The 22,050-nt window shown below is 41.1% G+C and overlaps 1 protein-coding gene across 10 annotated transcripts in view; it reads right to left on the bottom strand.

Moving 5' to 3' along the window:
* Window positions 1-22,050, bottom strand: part of SPTLC3 (serine palmitoyltransferase long chain base subunit 3) — a 125,356-nt gene that overhangs the window by 31,599 nt on the left and 71,707 nt on the right. For all 10 annotated transcript variants that reach the window (XR_003529434.1, XR_003529435.1, XM_027653950.1 and 7 more), the window contains 3 exons: window positions 15,014-15,233; window positions 12,744-12,870; window positions 998-1,133 (listed from right to left, as the gene is read on the bottom strand). Coding sequence is in view for 8 of the 10 variants with exons in the window: in XM_027653950.1 (XP_027509751.1) it covers window positions 998-1,133; window positions 12,744-12,870; window positions 15,014-15,233 (483 nt within the window). In the remaining 2 variants the exon portion in view is untranslated. The remainder of the gene's footprint in view (window positions 1-997; window positions 1,134-12,743; window positions 12,871-15,013; window positions 15,234-22,050) is intronic.

Raw genomic sequence — 22,050 nt, 5'->3', positions numbered from 1 at the left:
AGGAGAGAAGAAGAAAAAAAACCCATAAAAGTAAATTATCTCCAATAACTGACACAGAGAGAAAACATCCATGTATAATAATGATATAGGTATAATAGGTAAAATCCTGTCTTCAAGTGAAGCAGATGATAATATTCCCATTGATTTCCTTAAGAGCCAGAATTTTACCAGTAGGACTGAGAATCTTTGCTGCTTAGCAGCTCATGAAGCCCAGTGGGTGTCAAATACTAGAAGTGTGATGGCAGAGATGGCACTGCAGGATAGACACACTATTCATTTATGTCACTGGAAGGCTCTGAGTGCAAATCAAAATGTGGGCATTCACAGCCCCTAAGCATGGAAGAGGCTGGGCTTCTGGAAGGCATGAGAGGTTGGTTCTTGCACATCAACAGGCATAAAACAATCTGTGTCATTGTTTATCTGCTCTTACAATTACTCTGCCAGTTAGGAAGCTTTTTTTGTGGTGTATATGAGACCTGGAGCACACAGTCATGCTAAGTCCTTGCAAATACTCCCCACAGCTCAACCCTTTACATTATACTACCACTGACTCCTGGTCTGGGTGTCCAAGTCAGTGCACAAGTGCTGCTTGAGAGGAACTGAGTGGTAAAACATGCAAAGACCATTCAAAGATCAGATGGGGGAAAAGAACATCCATCCAAACCAATTCATACATCAAAGGCAATGTGTCTCCTTTAATGACTACAAATTAAAAAAAAGTAAAAGAAATCCAAATTAAAAATGTTACCAAATGTATTATTCCAGACCACGTTAAAAAAGGATAAGAGAAAAATCTTAAAATTCTGAACACTGGAACAACTCAAAATTAAGTCTAGGGCCAAACTTAAAAGAGAACAGAACTAAATGATGAATTGAACAGTGCATGTTTTCTCAGGAAGCATCTACCACACAGAGCTACATTTTCCAAAGTGTACACCAAATAACCTATGAGCCTGAATAATGTTGGTTTTGCCAATAGGTTTTTTTCAGTACTTACCCTATTTTACCAGGCATATAAAGGAGCAAGGGGACAACAGGCGAGTCATCATTGCCATAAATAATGAAGCCCATTTCATGCAGTTTTCGTCTGAAGTACCTTGTGTTTTTCTCCAGCTGGCGCACTCTTTGGAGCCCTGAAATGAGCCAATCAGGAGAAAAGTCAGTGCAAAGATCATAACTGGAATCTACAAATAGGCAACAGGGCTGTGGGTAACAGTGTGGCTGAAAGGTACATGTTGCTATTTGACGGAGAAGAAAAACACGGAATGAGCTAAATGTAACTACACTGATTATTCTGGCATTGTGGGATGGACGACTGATACTCCTGTATTTGTGAGGTAAACCAGTTCCTACAGAGAAGTAGTCATATGTCTCTGTAGACACAGGACATGTAAGTAGAACATGTTCTTTCTCAATGGACTATAAGGTGAATAACCAATGCCTACAGAAGCCAATATCTTTTCTCATTAACAATATTCCACAGGGGTCCTCTTATATCTTAGCTAATTCTGCATGTTTGTTTGTTTGGTTGGTTTTTTTATTCTGTGACTGCAATAAAGCTTAAAGCATAAAATACTGCATTTTGGCTCAGCTCAGGCTGATGCTTTTGTTGCAATTTTTTCTGGATAGAGGAAAAGCACATGATTAACTTTGTTATTATACAAGACCTGATCTTCTGCATGATACCAACATGCAGCGTAAGTCCAGTTACTCTAATATGCATTTACATATGCAATCCCTTACTGAGTTCTGCTCAGTTTCTCTGTCCTCTTCTCTTGCTACTATTATCTTGATATCATCATATGGCAACAGACTTTAGTCATTCAAGACTTTAAGACACAGGATTTGTTCTCTGCATTGTCCCTGGCCTCATTCAGTCATGGATCCATGGATGTGACCCCCAGCAAAACTGACAGGAGAGTTGAAAGCAATTATTTTTAATGAAGGAAAAAGACAAGAAACAGCAGAGAAAAAAACATGCTTGAAAAGACATCTCAGTCTTTTCTTTTGCAGTGCCACTAAGGAGGTGGTTTCTGACAAATGCAATTGCTTCCCAATTGCAGATTTAGCGCTACACCAACCCATTGCATAAAAAGGGAAGAGCCACTCTCTACGTTATTGTAAGTAGGAGATATACTATATCCTTTCACCACTCCGCCTGCATTATATTTCATCAGTGAGCTGATACACGTGCTGTTTTTCCAGTGCTGTGAGGTGCTGACAGGGATGGTGCCACCTCCCCCATATCCACATGGCTCCCCAGTGTCAGCCCTCGGTTCACAAAGACACATGGCCAATAGAACCAGGTCTGTCACTTGGCCAGAAACAAAACTGCCCAACCACTGTTAGCAGACCAGGTCTCTCAACCTGATTGCTGTGCAGCAGCTTATGTCTGTCCAGCAGAACTGGCAGGAATGCGTGGTCAGATCGGGATTTAGCAGGACACAGTTACACTCTTAGCTTTCATATTCGTGCCATTCATCAGCCCATACTTTCAATATCACCTATATTGTGTCACTAGACATGAGCACTGAAACCTTCAGTACAACTAATTTCCTCTCTTCCCTTTGCTCTTAAGATGCCTTTGCACAGATGAATTACATTTTCACTCTCCATTTACTTTTTCATTTTACTTTACTTTTCGTTCGCTTCATTCTTCATTTACTACCTACTGCTGTCACCCTTCTCTGACTGGATGCCTGTTTCCTAATTTCCCATCTTGCTTTGTGTAACCACACAGGCCAGTTAGGCATTTGTAGCTGCTACATGCTACCTTTGGCAGATTTGTCCTCAGACCACATTCTGCCCCTGCCTGGCTTTTCTTCCTTTTCCTTCTTGGCTGAGGTGGGGGATCAGCACAGCTACATAAACCTCTTCTCCATTAATCATTTCTTGTGTAGGTTTGAAGAAGATCTACTGTTTCATCTGTTCCGCATCCTCCCGAGTCAAGGTTCCGTCAGTGTTCTGGCTGGGAAATTTATAGGGAAACTGGGACCTGCTTCACAGTGATCAGTGTTTTGCTTGAGCAAATTAAAAGATCTCATAAAACCAGTGCGTTTGTAACTTTATGCACAAAACTGCCCATGCAGACAACCTGTTAGTTACAGTCTCAGTCATTCAGTTTAAAGCATGCAGTGGAAGAGATCTGCTGGATTAGAAAAGGCCACAAATAGTTTAACCATCTCTCTAATGCTGCTAAAACAAAAACAGCTGTGTCAGAGCAAGGAAAACAAATGAAACACAAAAGCATCCTACTACAAAGCTTTCCAGTCACTAATAAAAACAATAGTCTGTGGTATTTCCAAAAATATTTTTGGTGTAGTAGATCTCAAGAAACAGGAGGAAATATTGAGGAGGAGGAGGGGAAGGGAGATGATGGCAAGGAAAGGGAGTTAGAGAACTGCAGGATAATGTGGCTGAAGTCTAAAGAGAGACTTTTCCCCTTGTTAGAATTTGTAAAGATGTTATTAGCACCTCCTCAACGCCCAAATTACAAGGACAAGGGCGAGGGAGTGACCTGAACTGGGGGCTCAAAACCACTGCTGTTTCTTGCTATCTTCGCAGCCCCTAAGCTAGTTTCCAACCTCCCAGTTGGAGAGCATTTGAAACTACTAGATTTTCAATTAGGGAAAGTTTTCACAAATGCAGATGTTCTTGGCAAGTGCAGTTGAGGACTTGCTGCCTTCTTTCTATTCAGCTGTTTACCACAAAGCTGGAAACACAGTGTCAGCCACGCAAGATTCCGGGCTGTTCCCTATTTATCAAACCATATGCGCAGGGCCCAGAGCTGATCAGTTCGTCTCTACTCATTTTCAGTATCAGAAATTTAGATTCCAAAGAAGGGGAATACAGCAAAGGAAACATTAGAGCTGAAAGAGGAGGCTTAGGCAACCTCCCCAAAGTCAAACACCTCTTCCTTTTCCAATCTTCCCTCCCTGATTCTATATCCTCAACCAGTTTGTGGTGGGAGGGATCCCCTTCGAGGCTCCCTGTGGAGCTTGTTTCAAGCCAGCCAGTGTTGATGCAAAAGAGCCACTTGAATTTTTTAGCAACATCCCAGAACGCTCATTTTATTTGCAGGGATGCATTAAAGAGCCAAATAAAAGATCAGAGCGCTCACATATATCTGGAGGGAAAAAAAGCACATTAGGAGACGATTGCTACACACATTGTATTCGTGGGTGGGTGGCTGGGAGGAACCTGTTTCTTTACCAAGTGTCAACACTTTCCTTTCTCATGTTCAGTTTTGTGGTCAAAGACTACAGGCACACATTATATACACAGCCATCTTATATGCTGTCCCAATAAAAGCAATAAACCCCCTAAAGTTCGTAGCTGTATTTCAGCTCTTTTTCATCCCTTTATGGGACCTTCCAATGCCAGATAAGGAGGCAGATGTGAGCAAAATGTTTTTATTTTTTTTTTACATTGGTCCAATTTTCCCCCTACACTGCAGATTAAGAGTGGTGAATTCAGTTTAGAATCAGATCTTAGTCCAAATTCACTGTGGTATGTTTAACCGAAGACACTGCTTTTTAGAAGTATTTTCTTTGATTCCTAAGGCTGTGATCTTGCATACTTTATTATTTACTGAGTGAGAATCTGCAGAGCAGACCCTTGAGCTAAAAGGATATGCTGCAACTATGTGAGTGTAAGAATTTACCTGTATGGCACTAATCAGAGGATCAGGTGCCTAGACAGTAACTATATGTGTTAATTAATTCTTAGTTTGCAAAATCCTCTAGGATTTACAGTCTATGCAAAGAGCTTATAGCACAGTATGCAGAATATCCAGAGAGTCATATTCCATAAAATATGTGAACCACAACACAGCATATGTTTGGAGAAAACAGCCTGGAAAACCAACCCTTCCCTAGGTTAACACTAAGCCCACTAGTGCTCCAGAGTTTTAAGCTAAGGCAGAGAACGACCTTATTAAAGCCTCTACATATTCTTAGCTGAATTAAGAAGGGACAGAAAGAGAGAAAAATGAATGATAAACGATTCTCAAATTTCCCAAATTATCTTTACACTGCTTGGAACATACACAGCCAGCTTATTGGGATTGTTTTGAAGTACAGGATTAATTGCCTGGATGGTACAAGAAAACCAGAATTTACTGCATCAGCAATCCACCTACTGCTGGCAAATTTCAAGTTTACGTTTGTTGCGCCACTTTAAAAATATTTGGTTTGCTGTGAAGTCCTAAGGTGTTGGCAATTCTGGGAAAAATGCTGATTATATTTTTATTTGACATGCATCATTGCATACCGCTGGCTTTCCCTCATTAATTTCTGCAGGCTTTTAGAAAGCTTTCTAGCTCAAAATTAATATGGTTTGGCTGAAGGAAAAATACAAAGAGAGGGCAAGAGAGACAGAAATAATAAAAGATAGTGGCTTGCTCATAATTTCTTTGAAGCAACAACCTTTTTAGGAGAGCCACTTTGAGTAACAGACTCAGTAGAAGTTTTATCACATGCTCTCAGGGAGGAGCTGCTCTGGCATCTGACAGCAGGAAGGTATCCTGACTACTCATCTTGAGATGGCTTTACCTGGCACAGCTCCAGCACTTCAACAGAGCTCTGCTGTTTATACCAGCTGAGGACCTTATCCTGCAGTGAAAGAGGCAGTAAAACTATCAGCTCTCTGAAACAAAAAAGTTTGTTTTCCTCTTCCAGAGATGTCTGCTTTTCCCTCCTGCAAGATGTTAATAAAGCAGAGAAACTGGCTGTGTTCAATTCCTGCACAAACACTCTACCTTTGAACTCTTCCTGTAGGCTTCTACCCTTGAAAATTCTGACTCAGTATATTGAAAACAGCAATAAGCAACCTGTAGCCTTTCATATCAAGATCTCAGGTGTATTTTAATTGAAGGAGAGTTATTTTTCCTGAACCCATTCCAGGAAAGATAATCCCACGCTGTAGTGGGTTTTGGCATGCAGTGGCCTCTTCAAGACCCAAATCCACCTGCTTTAATCTTCTCCAGCTGTTGTTTCATAGGGTCTTTCTAGATAATTAGTTACACAATCAAAGTTTTACATACTGGTGTCAGTGTTCCTTGGATGGAGAACTCTACTCCCTGCCCTCCTCTACTAACAACTAGATAGTAAAAAGCAAACTTTCATAGGCTGAAAAAAAAAATTGGAAAACAATTAGCTCTTCCCCACTAAACTACTGCAGATGGACAGATTTTAATTTTTTTTCCTCTGGTTCCATTATAAGAATAACACACATGTACCTCCATGTGCATTAAATCACAAATAGAATGCTATAAAACTGGGGTGCCTAAAGGAAATATGTTCTCAGATAAAACAATCTTCATAAAAAACAACTTTGCTATAAACCGGGGAGAAGTGAAGACATTTTCTTCTGCAGTCTAATCCTAACTAGAAACCTAGTAATTTCAACTTAATTCAGCTGCTAAATAAGCCCTTAAGGACTTACTCAGTCAGTCCAATTTTAACTGTGAACTTCTGCAAAACACTTTCCAGAGCAGATTAAGGGGAGAAAAAGTGCCAATTTGAGCTGAAGCAGAAAGGAGAAAAATTGTACAGATTTTGTAATTTTTACCTCTTTTCTCAAATGACTCAGCTCTGCCTACACAGCACCTTATCTATATTCATATCTATAGTGTAAGCATTCACATCCTGCACAAAAGCAGGGACAGGGCAGCCAGCCTTGGCTGAGCCTTATTTACTCCCAGCACAGGTGATTAATCAAAAAGCGGGTCTGTCCCACTGCTGAAAACCAGCCAGCGCGCAACGCGCTCCATCTGCATCCCATTAGGTGATCCTGAAGTACCAGGGATCTAAGTGCAGTTACAAAAGGCACCGCTCTCTCTCCTTTGTGCTCCCCAGGCTGATAACAGCGCTGGATTCCTTGGGCACCGCAGCATCTGGAACAGAGGAGGGATCCTCACGCTCTATCCTGGCAGCAAAGACATCCTGACAAAGGGACTCTGTCGTGGAGCTGCACGTTGCTGTCCCTGGGGAAAGCTTTCCTCGCTGGGGGACAGGCTACAGGTCACATCCAAGTCTGATCACATCCCTCCACTGTTGTATTTGGGGATACCTATCCCTGGGTAGGGTCTGCTAGAGGACTACAACACTGGTTTAACTTTGAATATGGATAAAGCAACTTCAAATGAGGTAGAACCTGATCAACCCTCAGAGATCTTCAAATCACTGCAAACACTATTAGTCCAAAGCCCTTGTTTGTTCAGATTAACTGACCATCCATGGATACATTTGGCTTCCTGTGGGAGGTAGATCACATGGCAGGTGGCTCACTGGAACAGCATGTCTTACTCATTTTGAGTCAAGATGTCAGAATTTAGCTCTGTTTCATCACCCACTGCTGGGAAAACATCTGTGATGTTCAGCTTAGACAAATAATATTTGTGACAGCATATTATCATCATTAGCATCTTCACTGTTGCCGTGACTGGGAGCCCTGGTCATGGAGCCAATGCTGTGCAAATAGGGAATAAATTTGCTTAAGGGCTTTAAATGTAACCACATACTGGGAACATTCTGTTTGATAAGGGCCCAAGAGAAGCAAAAAATGAGAATTTGAAAAACCTAGACTTTAGCATGACCGATTCTGAAGGCTGTTTAGAGCAGGTTCAAGGGGTCCATCGCTAAATCACCTGCAATAGTTTCATGATCAGTCCAGTCTGGCACAGATTTATTTTGCTGCAAAAGGGGTCGTTCCTCTTGGCTCCAGCTGCTCAAGTCCTGGCACTGGGATTCATGTAGCCATATGGCAGATTGGCCCAGGGAACCAGCTGGGCTGTAGGCAAACCATTTGTGGGAGGGTTGGTTATTTTTCAGCTAGATCAGTTCTCTGATTCATTCATTGCATGGCTGTATGAACACTAATGCTGGTGGAGGGAGAAGGGGCAGGAGGAAGGGGATAGGCAGAGGGAGAAGGAAAAACAGAGGACAAGACTGCTCTTCCTTGCATCAGGGCTGCTTTATGCCAGATTGCAGAGATGTGGAACCAAGGTTTCTGCATTTACAAAGCACCCTGACAAAGCAAAGCTAATTTTTTTCAAAAGACTGTTGAGCACAGATAGCAGAGGAAAATGTTGGAAACTGTTTTTAAGGTGCTGATCCTTCAGTTGCAAAAAAATCTAAGGCAGACAGAAATGTTTTAAAAAGGAACTTTTAAAAACAATTTTTTTGATGCCAAGCCAAAACAGAAAGCAGTGTTCTGCCACTTCTCACAATGTGAATGAGCTCAAATGCAAGAACGCAGAGTTTGTTAAAAACAAAAATGAAAACTAGTCATTGCAAAAAGATAAACCAATCAGCACAAATGGCAAAATAAATGAACACTTTAAAGAAACACTTTAAATCTAAACTACCACATGAATTATCTTTTAACACGACAAATCTTTTAACAGTAGATTCCAGAGGACAGGGTTTCACATTTTTCAGCATCCCATAAAAACATATGAAAAATTCCCACTGTTGTTGGTGAATTATTGTTTGCCATGCTTTAAACAGAAAAATGATGCCTTTGCAAATGCTGCAATTTGCTTTTTACACCACTATAATCTATTATTAGTCATCAAGAAAATTGCTTTGGATTTTCTAACAGTCTTAACTCTGTCTGCTTAGTGGTTCTAGTTTTTACCTATCAAATTTAAATGTAAAAATATGCTTTTGGTATTCTCATGCAGAAAGGGGGAAAAAAGAGGTCTGAGGTCACAGCTGGAGGGCCTGTGTTGCATGCAAGCAAGTGTACTTCAAAATTTGTGCAGGGTCCAAACACTCTGAGTCAACTGCAGTCTCATCACGGGGATAAAACCACCAAGGCAGCTGCTGAATTTCCTGAGGTATCTCCAGAGGTGTAATGAGAAGCCATGAGGAGAACACATAAAGAATATCTATATTATGAATTTTAAAGAGTAAATGCCATGGGAACTTCTGCTCCCCATATTTCCTAATAAATGAGCAGAGACACATTTGAGATGAAAAGGCCACTAAGGCTTAAGAGGGATAAAATGATATATTTTTTTTTAAATAGACTATATGAACTGAACTGTGGAGCTTGCTGCCTTATGACATTCCTAATGGAAATACAGCTGCCAGGAGTTCATACACTTTAGAACAACTCTATTATAGGAGCTATGATGGTATCTATGACATTATGTTACTAAGAACAAATGTGTCTTGTTCTACAAGCCATTGATTTTCAGAGTCCTGTAAAGCATGGCACTGGATAACACCAGGACTTGTACTCTACTAAAAATTTGATTTCACATGAAAATGGAAATACATTTGCTTTTTTTTGTAGTCAACTTCTGACTCTTTTGATATAAGTCACTCAAGAAACAAAGCATTTGGTCATAGTAACCTCAACCTATTCCTCTTTCTTATGTAGGAACAACAGTGTATATCGGTTTTGAGGGAGCTAGTACCTCCTTCTTATTCAGCATTTCTTGTCCTTCAGTTTCTCAAGTCATCACAGAAAACATGACAAAAGAAGGAAACTACAAAAGCTGGCTGTGGGCTCTGCAGTATCCTCCCAGTTACACTGCTGTGACATTAATGTCTCACAACTAACACAAATACTGATACAGGACATCCCCACATATCTGTGCATTGTATCCTGACACAGGCACCTGTTGTGAATAATTTCCAGCTGAACAGTATAAGTTTCAGAGAATTACTTTTAAAGTGTTAACCTGTTCTTTCCTTGTAATGAAGCTGTACCCCTTGTGTCTATAAACATCTGTTCGTATCCTGCAGTCAGGCATCCAGTATATTGATCCTATCCTGGAAATGTACATCACCATTCCTCTTCCAAATGAATAACCATATTTTACTAATTGAAAATAAAGGAAAAAATATGGAAGATCAATCAGCTGAATATACACCAGGATAAACACAAGTAGTATAACTGCACTTCTGGCCTCTGGCATTACCTACTATATAATTCCGCCTATTCTACTCTCTTCTAGATCACCTGCTTGCTCAACAAATTAGTGGAGAATAACTAGCAAGAAAATGAAGGGAATGTAAGAGCCTCATATCTGGAAAAATATAAAATACTGTGTGAAGGACTAAAAAATAAAGATTTTTCGGAGCAGCAATTTAAATGACCAAACAGTCTTCCTTCTCTTAGTTTTCTAATTATCTGCTGAGGAGTCAGTCATGAAGTTCAGATACAAGAACATGCTTATGTGTTACGATGTTTGTCATCCCCTTATTTCATCCTCTTTTCAAAAAGCATCCTCTAGTTCACATGGAACTTTTTAGCAAGCTCTAATTTCACTCTTTTGCAAAGCATTTCCAGTAGTTTTTTCAAGGCCCCCTCCCCTACAGAAATGACCTCTGGAGGGCAAGCCATCAGTGGACATCTCCTTATAAAGGATTCCCCAAATCATCCTGTGGGAAGAGAATGTAAATAGAGATAAATTGTAAAATAAACTCTTTATATGGATTCAACAGGCTTCCAGAGAACAAATGGTTTGTCCCACCCTGCGTACCACTTGAAACTTTTCTGTCAGGTGTCTCTGCTAGAGGGCTCACTCCCTCACAACAATGACTTATGTGCAGGATTCACCATTTCCTATGTCAGTAGACCAAAAGAACTCTGCCAAGGTCACTGTTGTCCTTGGCATAAAAAATATCTAAGAAGAGACAGTGTTTTTTCCCTTCTGTTCTCCTCTTCTTTCTAAGCCACCACCTTCCTCTCTCTGGTGCCAAAGCAGCATTGTAATGTGGTCCAGCACAGCATTTTTTCCTGTGTTTTGGGTTGTGGGGTTTTTTTGTAGTCCACAAGACAGCCTAATGAAGGGAGGCCCACATGAAAGAAAACCCAATGGACTAAAATAATGGGTCTGGCTCAGAAGGACAAGACACATTTTTACACATCATAGCCAGTTTGCTAGCCTTTGTGCAATGCTCTAAAGTTGTGATATATGATTTATTCATTTGTTTTTCTACTCATTTGCATTTCATATTAAAAGACAATTTTTAAAAAACTGACAAAGCACTAATTTATTTCATAAAGGATTTGCAGAAGACTTATTAAGCTCTTATTTTGTGCAGAAAGACAAACATTGTGTCATTAAACAACTCTGCTTCTGGAAGAGAGAATGCTTCAAACTCTCAGCCCTAAGACAGACACGCACATCTTAAAAGACTCTGTCTTGAACCAAGTTGTCCTATTATCCTGCACTGAACTGCATGCAGAATCACGCTAGCTGAAAGCATTTGTTACAGGCTTTGAAGGCCTGGAAATGCTCTGCATGTTTCATGATTTACACACAGCAGCATCTCCGAGTGCCTGAAGTCTGGAAGTCTTGGGAAGGCTTGGTGTCAGACCGCCCTCTCACGGCAAGTGCCAGGGCAGAAAGCAGCCCCGAGGTGGAAGAAAGATGTCAGAGCTGGTCTCTTATATTGAACAGGATGTAGGCATCAGCATAGGCAAGCCTGACCTTTCAAATTTCGTGTTGGAAGCAGTTGCTCCACTCTTGACTTCTCTGACAAAACAACAAAAGCATCGCTTGCTCATCGTCTGCACATCGTGCTGCAGTTTTGCTGTTGCACTCAGCAGAATTTGGCACTGGCACTGGATTCCCTATCCCTTCTTCTGTACTCTGGGGTGTTGTAAATTCTGGCCTCATTGAAGTGCTGTGATAAACGCCTTAATATCTTCGCATCTATCGTGGTTTGAAACTGCCCTCTAGGGCTCTGCAACAGAATAGTGTAGAGCAGTATCTCACCTGCTCTCATCTCCCCTTTTCTTCCCCATTCCCACCTTACCCCAGTCAAATCTATCAGGGAGGACTAATACAGAATTAATTCTGTTAGCCTTAGACAAAGAGAAAACAGCACAGCACAGTGCTGCTGGACCAGTATAAGAGAGACTGCAATTCAGAGCAGAATCTGTGTCTTTAGCTGCATGTTACACAATAATTTGACTCTAAGGAATTCCTGAAAAAACTATACAAATTCAAAATCCATCAGTTTTTCTCCATGTTGGGGTTTAAGTCCTAGAACACCAAATCCATATCAGCATCACTTTGAAACAGTGGCAGATAGCTATGTCACATAGTTGTTTTGTTGCTTGCTGTATAGAAAGCATGTTACACAGAGGATTGGACAGTAGCTGCATCTACAACTTCAGAAGAGGAATAGAAATAAACCTGGTTTTTCATAAAGACACCAAGCAACCAATTCTTCAGGGACAAAACGTACTTCAGAACTAGCTTCTGGACACCGTAATTGATATCTGAGTGAGGTAGGAATTATTATAATCATCTCCTCATACTGTCATTTAACATACAATACCTGTTCTGAAATGCTGCACCATGCTTGTGTTGCTTGCCATTTTGAAGGTCCAAACTTACAAAGAAGCTAAACTGACAGCAGCAAGCCCAGAAATGAAGACGTGTCCTTATGAACCCTCCCACAAAGTCACATAATATACTCAAAGGGAAATTCATGTATTTCTATTCCTTGCTACAAAACGGGACAGGCTGGCAACTACTGAGTCAGAATTCCAAAATATTTCCATCCCTGCTCATGTGGATGAGCATGGAAAAAGAAATAGAGTTGACAGCACTTAAAATATGATGATTTAGATATTAATTTTGCAGTAAGAATGATTTCCTTTGCATTGCATTACCATACTGTTTTGCTGCTGGATGACACGTTGCATGTGCCTGCACCCAGGAGGTGCTTTGGTAGCAACTGGAGTAAAGGAAGTGAAAGTAGGTGGCTTACCTTGTGTTGTCCCATCTAGTCCCATGAGACATTTCATTGCCCTGATGATTTGCTCTGCTACGGGTGGACACATGGATGTGGCGTACACAGCACTGTGAGAATGAGTTCGTAAAAAGTCCACAAGGCCCTTACACAAGCAAAACAAAGCATAAATGAGCTTGGAGCTGGCCAAAGAGCAGGTCTCCCTCTTAACTACTGCAGGAGTGGGAATATGCAAAAGGAAGAGGACGTTTCACCAGCTATTGGTTTGCTTTCTTGGCTGTCACTGTTAATACATGGCCTGAAGAAATATCAGGCAGGTGCAAATACTTTACCATGTAAGTGGGGCAGTTACAGCTGCAGCAGAAGTCTGGAAGAGAATAATGTTTACTTCTGTGCTAAGACTTATTACAAAGCAGCCAAAATAATTTCAAGACCAATGAACAGCTGCACTTAAAATAATGCAGCTCAGTTCCTCTCTGAGAATGAAGCAAAGCCTACATGACTTCAGACTAGTTTCTCTGCCTCATGACCTAATTCAGGAAAAGCACCTTACTGGGATCTATCTTTGTCTATTAGCACAAAAATTTTCAAATGAAACTTTCCATCAGTGTGGCAGGGACAGTCATGTTAGAGTTGGTATAGTTGCTTTCCTTGTACAACTAAGAGCACAATCTGTGCTCCTAGAAAAAGCACTGATGTACTGTAGGCATATCTACAGCACCCGTAACTCTCCTGAATCCAGGGATCTGGTAGGAAATCAGATCTTATTAAGATCATCATTGTTGCAACAGCTTATACCTCCTAGTGCATAATATCAGTGGCGGTTACCATGCTAAAAGCTGAATTCATGTTACTGAGAAAGGGATGACACCTGCTTGAAAATTGGACTATGGTAAAAAAAATCATCAGAAAAAAAACCAACCCAAAGGGAATTAAACAAATTACTGCCAAAAGAGCTGTATGAGTTTATGCAGTAACTCCAATGCTGAGGATAAAGATTACCTAACCTTACACAGGCTATGCATGGCTATATTGCAACTGTACTCCTAAGGGTTTGGTTAAACAGCTGAGAAGGCTTCTGTGCTCCAGCTGATGCAGAATAAACAGTGCCACCCTGAGTTTTTGGCTGCAGAAATGAATGTAAGTGGGTGAATGGGTGAGCAGGCTTCCGAGGTTCAGAAGCCTGAGGCAAAGCTTACTGATACACACAGGCGTGAAAAGAACGACCTGTTTTCATTTAAAGTAACTTCCAAGGATTAGAGCATGAATTACTTAGGACTACTTTTCACAGGCCTAGTCTTTCTATACTTTTTAGTTACATTAGTTACATTGTCTTTGGTGAGAGTTAAGCCTTCAGATATAAATTCAGGAAGCCGAAGAAACAAAGCAAATTGACTCTTGATGTATTATGACACCCAGTTTTAAGATCTCCAGGGGCAAATCCAAAAAAGACAGTAAGAAATATACAGTTTATACTTTCTTATAGCGCTTTTATTCTACTGTAGGGCTACCCTTATTAATGTTATCCTGACAACAACCATATGGGCTGTCTAAACAGGCTTCCCACTCATTTAGCAGACTCCTTAAAAAATACATTCAGCAGGGTCTGAAAGGGGCAAATAATCAGCAGCCACTTGATCTCTCTGTCAAGCAACAAAACCGATGACATTTCACAATGGTGCCGATTATGCTTTCTCTTCTACACCCCCAGTTAAAGCAAACTCAGCTTTACTTTTGTTGACATCTGTTGTTGGCAAGAGATTGTTTTGTTAATGTACGCGGAGCAACTGAGGACACACAGTTTACTATTGCAAAAGGCCCTCAGTAACCCTCTTTGTCCATTCTTCTAAAAAATGCAACTATGTCAATCCACAACTGTTTAGGAATTTTATTATCAGTGGACGAAACTGTGGTTTTAATCTCTCAATATTGCCCCACACATTGTTTACAAATGCGAAACAAAGTAATGAGCAATCCGCATGCAAATTAATGTAGGGAAGTATATTTAGCCAACCACAATGTGTCCAAACATTTCCAAGACAAACAACAATCATTAGGGTGGCACAAAAAATACCCAACTCAAGCAAATTACATAATGTGAACATGAGACAAAAAGAAGAAAGTCTGACTCCTTGATGTGCGTTTGGGATCCAGGCAAAAGTGGTATTAAACTCTAGAACAGTGCTCATGTAAAGCAGTCTGTGTGAAAAGATACTGAAATGTATCATACCTAGTAAGAAGGTACTTCCCATCCCCTTGATATTAAATTGTTTATGCTTTCCTTTTACCTTCTTGCCAGCTATATATCCTCCAGCTGCACCAAAGCTCTTCGTGAACGTTCCCATTAATACATCAACATCATCAGGGCTCATCCCGAAGTACTCCACGACTCCTCGGCCCGTTGCTCCCACTGCACCGATGCTGTGAGCTTCGTCCAAGTAGAGGTAGGCTTTGTATTTGTTCTTCAAGGAGACTATCTCTGGCAGGCGCACGATGGACCCTTCCATGCTGCAGGTGGAGAGAATCAGAGATGAACAACAACTCCTGTACTCTTCAAGATACTGGCAGAAAATATAGTCATTAATTGCCTTTCTCCATGAAACACCTTTGGAACCTCAATTTTTTCTTACAGTTCAACCTTTCCCATTTGCAGGTGAGTATAAAAAAGTCAAAGGCAAGTTTTAGGTTTCGAACAATCCAAACCAGTCACAAAGTCTTTGAACATTTGCAAATTGTCAGCATGCCAAAAAAGAGAAGGAAATGTATAAAGCAAGGGGGAGATATACTCACCCAAAGCAGCACGTTACAATTCATCAGTATAAACCAAATATTATAATGCATTATAAAGAACTGCTATAACTCAGTCTGGTCCTTGCTTACTTCATCAACAGCTACTGTGCCAATATTTGGGCATAACAGCTCTAGAGAAAATTCCTCTGGTGCAGGGGAGCTGGGTCCAACATACACAGGAGATGGACCACATGAAACCCACAGCTGGTGCCATAACTTTAAGCAGCCACAGTCTTCAGAGTGAACAGAAATCAGGGGTTAGAACAGGCAGCTCAAATCCACTTTGCCAATTGTTGCTCTCAGTGTGTACTTTTTAGGAATGTGGCCTGCTACCTAGTAATCAAAAGGAAAAAAGTTTCCATTCCTTTTCTTTTTACTTTCTTACAGCCATACATGAAAGGGAAATATTCTGAACCTGCACTGGAACAGGCTGCCCAGAGAAGCTGTGGATGCCCCATCTCTGGGGGGCATCTCTGGTTCAAGGCCAGATTGGATGGGGCTTTGAACAACCTGGTCCAGTGGGAGATATCCCTGCACATGGAAAGAGGGTTGGAACTAGACAATCTTTCAGGTCCCTTCCAACCCAAACCATTCTATGATTAGTGGCATATTGAGATTTGCAGAAATGAGAAAAGATGACAAATCTTTTGTACTGTTGGCAGCCATGTCAATAAGTGAGAAGGCACAGAGGAGGTGTACAGCAAAATGAAAGCCCAGGGAGATAAATAAGAAATGCTCTCTGATCTCATAAAGATGACATATCCATAGTAATGCTGTGAAGACTTACGTCTTGAAAACCTTTGTGAGATGACTACAGCTACGCTTGGATATGCTCAGATGCACTCAGTATTCATGTTCATGAGTTTAACATGTTCTCTTCCACCAGCTCTAGCAAGCTGGTCTTTAAAGGCTAAAAACTTCCTATCAAACACAAAATCAGTGTGCTGTGTGCCAGGAAAACCAGTGCTCTGTGGCTACAGCCCACAGCTAAGGTGTATCCACTTGCAAATGCAATGAGCTTCAGGTGAGCAGAAACATGAGTTTGTTCCCAAGCAGCAAGTATAAAGGAGCAGTGCAATCAATAATGTCTTGGAAATTTTTAGGTCCTGGACCAGTGGCTTTCACAGGCTGTTTTATTACCACTCTAGTTGCACTGTGGGTCTGGAAGTTTGGAACCGCAAAAGTAGCAGGATGTGCTTTTAGAACTCAGGAAATTTCTGACCATTTTAGTCGTTCTTCATCCTTTGGTCTCCTGAGTCAGCTTGGAAACTGTTTGGTCTCCAGTTTTGAAGGAGACCTGCCCATAGGCAAGTCTCCATTAGTTTAACAGCACGAGGGAGTATTCATGGACAAGGGTTGCCTGTGCTGTTCATACTGGGAGGTTCAGAGAGCCTGGCTGCCTGTGCCTGGAGGAATAATTTTGGCTGTAGGTGACTGCTGGCAAATCTTGCCCTTCTATCTTGCCCAGCCATAAAAGAGGCAACTGTGGGGCTGTGTGTTGGCACCATGATCCCTTGCAGCAAAGAAGGGTGGGCTTGTACTGCAAGCTCCTGAAGACTGGGCTTTCTCACTTTTCCCAAATGACACTTGGCAGCTGGGGGAGAAGCAACTCGAACCACCACAACTATTTTCCTAATGAATAAAAGGGCAAAGCCCACAGTCCTCACATAGCCCAGAGTCAAAGCATTAGTCAGCTAAAAACTACCCTGAGCCACTGGGTGTGCTTGGACCTGCTGTGTTTGGCAGCTCTCAGCTGTGTCTGGTCAGTCTGCAGGGTGGATGTGTGGACAGAGTGCCAAGGAGCACCTCTCTAGAGGGAAGCAAACAGCCATCCCACCCTCCACCTTCCAGCAAAGGTTGGGCAGACCAGCTAGGCAGAGAAGGACAATAACAGTTTTCCCACATGTATATGGACATCATTAGTCTTAGTGGCTCATGGAGATTCAGATGGGAGAGCCAGCATTTAACTTCAAAAAGATGAGAGTAAAAATGGTAAATTAAAAATGCTGCATATTTGTGGAATGGGAACAAAGTTGTGCTAAGTCCCAGAATACATGGAGCTGGTTCATGGCTGTTGCAAGATTTAACCATTAAGAAGATTTAATGAAAACTTTTCTTACTCATATGAGTAGGAGATTTGTCTTGGAACTCTAAGCAAACCAAGGCGCTTGTATTCAGTTTCAGAGTTGACTTATTGCTCTGGAAAGATGCTGGCTGACATAAATGTTATAACAGTTGACAGAGATCCCAACATGGCCTTGAAGTGTCCATAGATAAAGTGCTACTGGATTCATGCATGTATTCGGTGCTGCCATTCAAACAGGCCTCAGCCCCCCTGATGGAAAGGATGACCTGTTTTGTTGTGTGCTCTGCTCTTGGTCTCTCTTTTGACCGTGGCAGATGGTTATTGATATGCACAACACTGTTTAGAACTGCTTCAAGATAAAACTCACTTCACAAAATCCCTTGGGAAGCCCAAATGGAAAGTTTACTGAATTCTTCAGTAAATATTGATGTCAACTCAGCTTAAACCAGAGAGACAGAAGTGAAGTGTAATGGTTCTGTTGCACTCTGATATTGTGTCACTCAGCTTTGTGTACAAACAGCTATTGTGTACAAACCTATGGATCTGTTTCTAGATCTGCTCAAGCACCCGGGACACATCAAAAAACCTGGATGCAAATGAACATCAACTGGCTCTGCCTAAGCCAGATGTTCTCATTATGACACCCTGTCTTGTTGCAAAATTCCTTTGCTTGGTGGCAAGGATGAAAAGTTTCTAGATTGCTGCTGACTCTCATCACTCTTGTTTGGTGGAGAGGCACAAAAGCTTGAGTTAGTACACACTCAGTTTGAACCTACTTCCAGACATGAGGAGATAATCCCAAATTTTGGGAATGCTGAAGTTTGAAACTTGATTCAATCCCTATCAGACCACTGACATTCTTTCTGATGCAGCTGATGAATTGTGGAGCAGGTGCTTTGAGACACTGGAGGTATGCACTTGTGATGGTCACTCCATTTGGAACAGAGGCTTCAACTTGACAGGATGTTTTTTTGTCCAGTTCATTTTGAAACTTCTTGGGAAAAGAGTTTTCTACATCCTATTATGCTACCACAGTTCCAATTTATTTTTTTTTTCTGTCATGAAAACAAATTTACTGATACTCAACCTGTTATCTACTTCATAACTGTATCATTCAGCATCTCTAAACATGCCCCATAGTACCACTATGTTTTCAACATTTGAAAAGTTTACCTGTTCCCCTTTCAGGCTAGTTTGTAATTGGGAAAATCCCTCCTTTCCTGGCCTTTTACTCCCAATTTTAACAGTTCATTCCATTTTAACAGTTACTGTAGGCACTGTTTTCTTACACAAACGTCGTACATTCACACAACAATCTCTGTTTTGTAGTTTAGAGCAATAATTTTAAGGAAACTTTCCAACTCTGCCCTCAAATACAACTCCATACACTGAAATGATAGAAATGTTAACCTTCAGTGTTGGTCCCTGGCCAAGGACATTAAATGCTACCTCATTCTTTTCTGGAAGTCCCAGTCACTTAATCCCAGGAAATAAGAAATAACCCTGATAAATTTCCTACACTATTGGCATTGAATCCCAAGGAAACTTCTAACGCACATGAAAAGGCACTGGACAATATCTAACTGATCAGAGCTATTTTCTTAGCTGGAAGGGAAAATACCCAAATTAAATTAAAAGCAGGGAAAAAACAAATGAAAAACAATCTGTTTTGATCATTTTCTGATGCCCCATAACTCCTGCCCTGGGCCTTGGCCTATCTGACTCCTAAGTAAATAGGCATGGAAGAGAGCAGAAGCCTACCATGGACCATGTAAGAACACAGTAACTGATTAATCCAGAACTGGAAATGGGAGAAGCCAAGGAAAACATTAGCTGGAATTCAAATAATAAAAATGTGATTTAGCAAGTCAGCTTAACTTGTGCCTTGGTCACTGCCAAAAGTTGTTCATGCTTTTTGTGCTGAGGATTGATGGTGAGATGGTCTCCCTCAGTTTGGAACCCAAAGGGAATAGATTTGCTCCTAGGCTAGTCCAAGTTAAGGACCAGCTTTCACTAGTAGTTATATTTACTTCTGATGAGTTTTTTTTTTTTTTCTTTCTAAGATAATAGAGACATTTAAAGGCAAACAAACATATACTTATTGCTATTGGTTTGACATGAAGCTTGAGTTCTTCCCAAGATGAGGGGCCAATTCTGCCTTCAGTTGCAACCAAGCAAAATCTGTGGCTTATGGTTTCAAACACAAGTCTGATTTCCAGAAATGCTCGTGTTGGCTAACAATGACCCTTTTTAAATTTTGCCAGTTGGTAAGTCCAGGCTTATGCACAGTGTAAACACTTTAACATACTCCTAATGGAAACAGAAGGCAAATTTCTTTCCATACCATAAACGTCACCATACTAAGACTATGGTGTCCCATATAACAATATTTCTTTGAAGATGGAAAGCTTAGTGTTTTCTTTTGCATCTCTGGAAAAAGCATTTCTGTAAAAATTTGCCAAGCCAAACTTGCAAATCAAGATATTTTAACTTGGAGAATGGCTTTGACCAAGTTATTTAAATTCCGTATTAGCTGTCCCTGAAGCATAACTTAAATCCTTTATGGAAAAAAAAAAAAGGCAGTATTAACTATTGTAAGAAGAATACATTAACTACACTCTACCTCCCCTTAAACCCTCTTGACGAATGTTAATTTTTCATCTGGCAAACCTTCAAGAAAACCTAACATTAGCCAATATGGGGCTGGAAAATTTTAGTCTTTCAACAAGTGTGGGCCAAGAAAGGAAAGAACATGCACACAAAAAGAGTATTTCTAATATGTCTTTCTCCAGCTATTTTTTTTTTTTGCCTATGAAATGTTCTTAGCTACTGACTGGATTAGACTACCCGGGCTGTGAGCCTGTTCCCAGCAGTGCCCAGGGCTGGCAGTGGTGGCAGGGACATGGCACGGTGGGGTGTGGTGGCGCTGGCCCTGCAGCCAGAGCAGACTTGCTTTACAACCTCTGCCATTTCTGATCTGCTTGGACTATGAAAACAACTAATGAACCAACCAACTCAGCTACTGCTAGGGCTGGTTTCCAACGAGAGACTATCAGAGAGCTGAGCGTTGGTTTTCTTCTACTTTATGCCTGTCAGAAGCACAGACACACAGGGCACAAGTGGTCTTAACATTATTTAGCCTTTATGGAGCTGAAGGAACTTTATGCTTCCTTTTCAGTGAGGTACTCTGAGCTTTAACATGTTTTTATTTTGCATTCCAACAGAAGGTTCTTTGATCTTTGGAAAATGAAATCTCATTTTGAAACCAACTGCAAAACTAGAGGAAAAGAAAACTCTACAACAAACCTAAATCTGGAAATATATATAATATTTACTATATTATAGTTAATATAGTAAAAATATGACAGTGGGTTTGTCCTACTGCTTGGAATGATCTATGCTTCTGTGTCACCAATCTACCTTCTTGTTCTCTCGTGGTCAATATTCAGGGTAAAGGATTTAAAAGTGAACAAAACTCAGCAGCTGGAGGTTTTTCTGCCAGCCATGTGACCAGTGGGGATATTTGTCAGTAAAATGTTGGTGGTCCACTTAATTTCTGCATGATCAAAGCCCTTAAATCTGAGCTTTCTTTTAGTAGTGCCAAGCGATGTTTATTTGCAGTTTTGCTCTGTTTATTCTGGTTGAAAGGACACATTCAGCCTGCTTTGGATCAGCTGATCTGCTGCTGACCTGCTTCAGCTCTGACTGACAGGTGTTTAGATAAGGACTGATTTGGTCTCTTTGCAGATGGAAAATGTTCGGTGGAAAGAAAGCACTGACAACTATGAAGTTGTGATGACATGAGATTGTAAAAGATTTCTTACGAAAAAAGCTAATTGGCTCAACTGTGCCAGCATTTCACAGTAAAATGGCATAAGCGACTGCCCGTCCAGCCTGGCTGTGTTTCAGCAACACAGGATATGATCCCCACATATAAAGTTTAATGCTGCTTTTATAAACCATGTCATGTCCTGTGAATGAGAGCTTCTGGTTCCCTTCTCTTTGGGGCAGGTGTTTCTACTCCCCAAATTATCCTTCTCCTGCTCCTCCCCTCCTGTCATCACCGCAGCAGCCTTGCCTTAGATACCTGAAAACCTTACTGTACAAACACTGCTTCTTGAGCCCTTCCCTCCTCTTCATGATCTCTGCCTTTCCCTTCTCCAACTTACCCACCAGTGGCTCCCCCTCCATGCCATCCAGGAGCCCCATGGCTGCCTTCCCAGTAACGCTCTCCTGACTGGAGAGGTTGGAGAAAACAACCCAGGATGATGAGTCTGGCTGGTGCCACTGCTTTGCTGCTCAACTCTAGTGACTGTTTGTCTCTCTGATTGGGTGTAAACTGCACCACAAGAGTGAACCAGAGCTACCTGACTAGGATGCCCTATAATTGCATGGTATTATTGATGCCAGTATTATCTGATGGATTCTCAAAGGCACCTCTCTCATTCG

Source organism: Corapipo altera, unplaced genomic scaffold (assembly GCF_003945725.1).
Source record: "Corapipo altera isolate COAL_440 unplaced genomic scaffold, ASM394572v1 70, whole genome shotgun sequence".
NCBI classification, from domain to species: Eukaryota; Metazoa; Chordata; class Aves; order Passeriformes; family Pipridae; genus Corapipo; species Corapipo altera.
The sequence above is the reverse complement of the archived record's forward strand: the minus strand, read 5'-3'. Positions and strand labels throughout refer to the sequence as shown.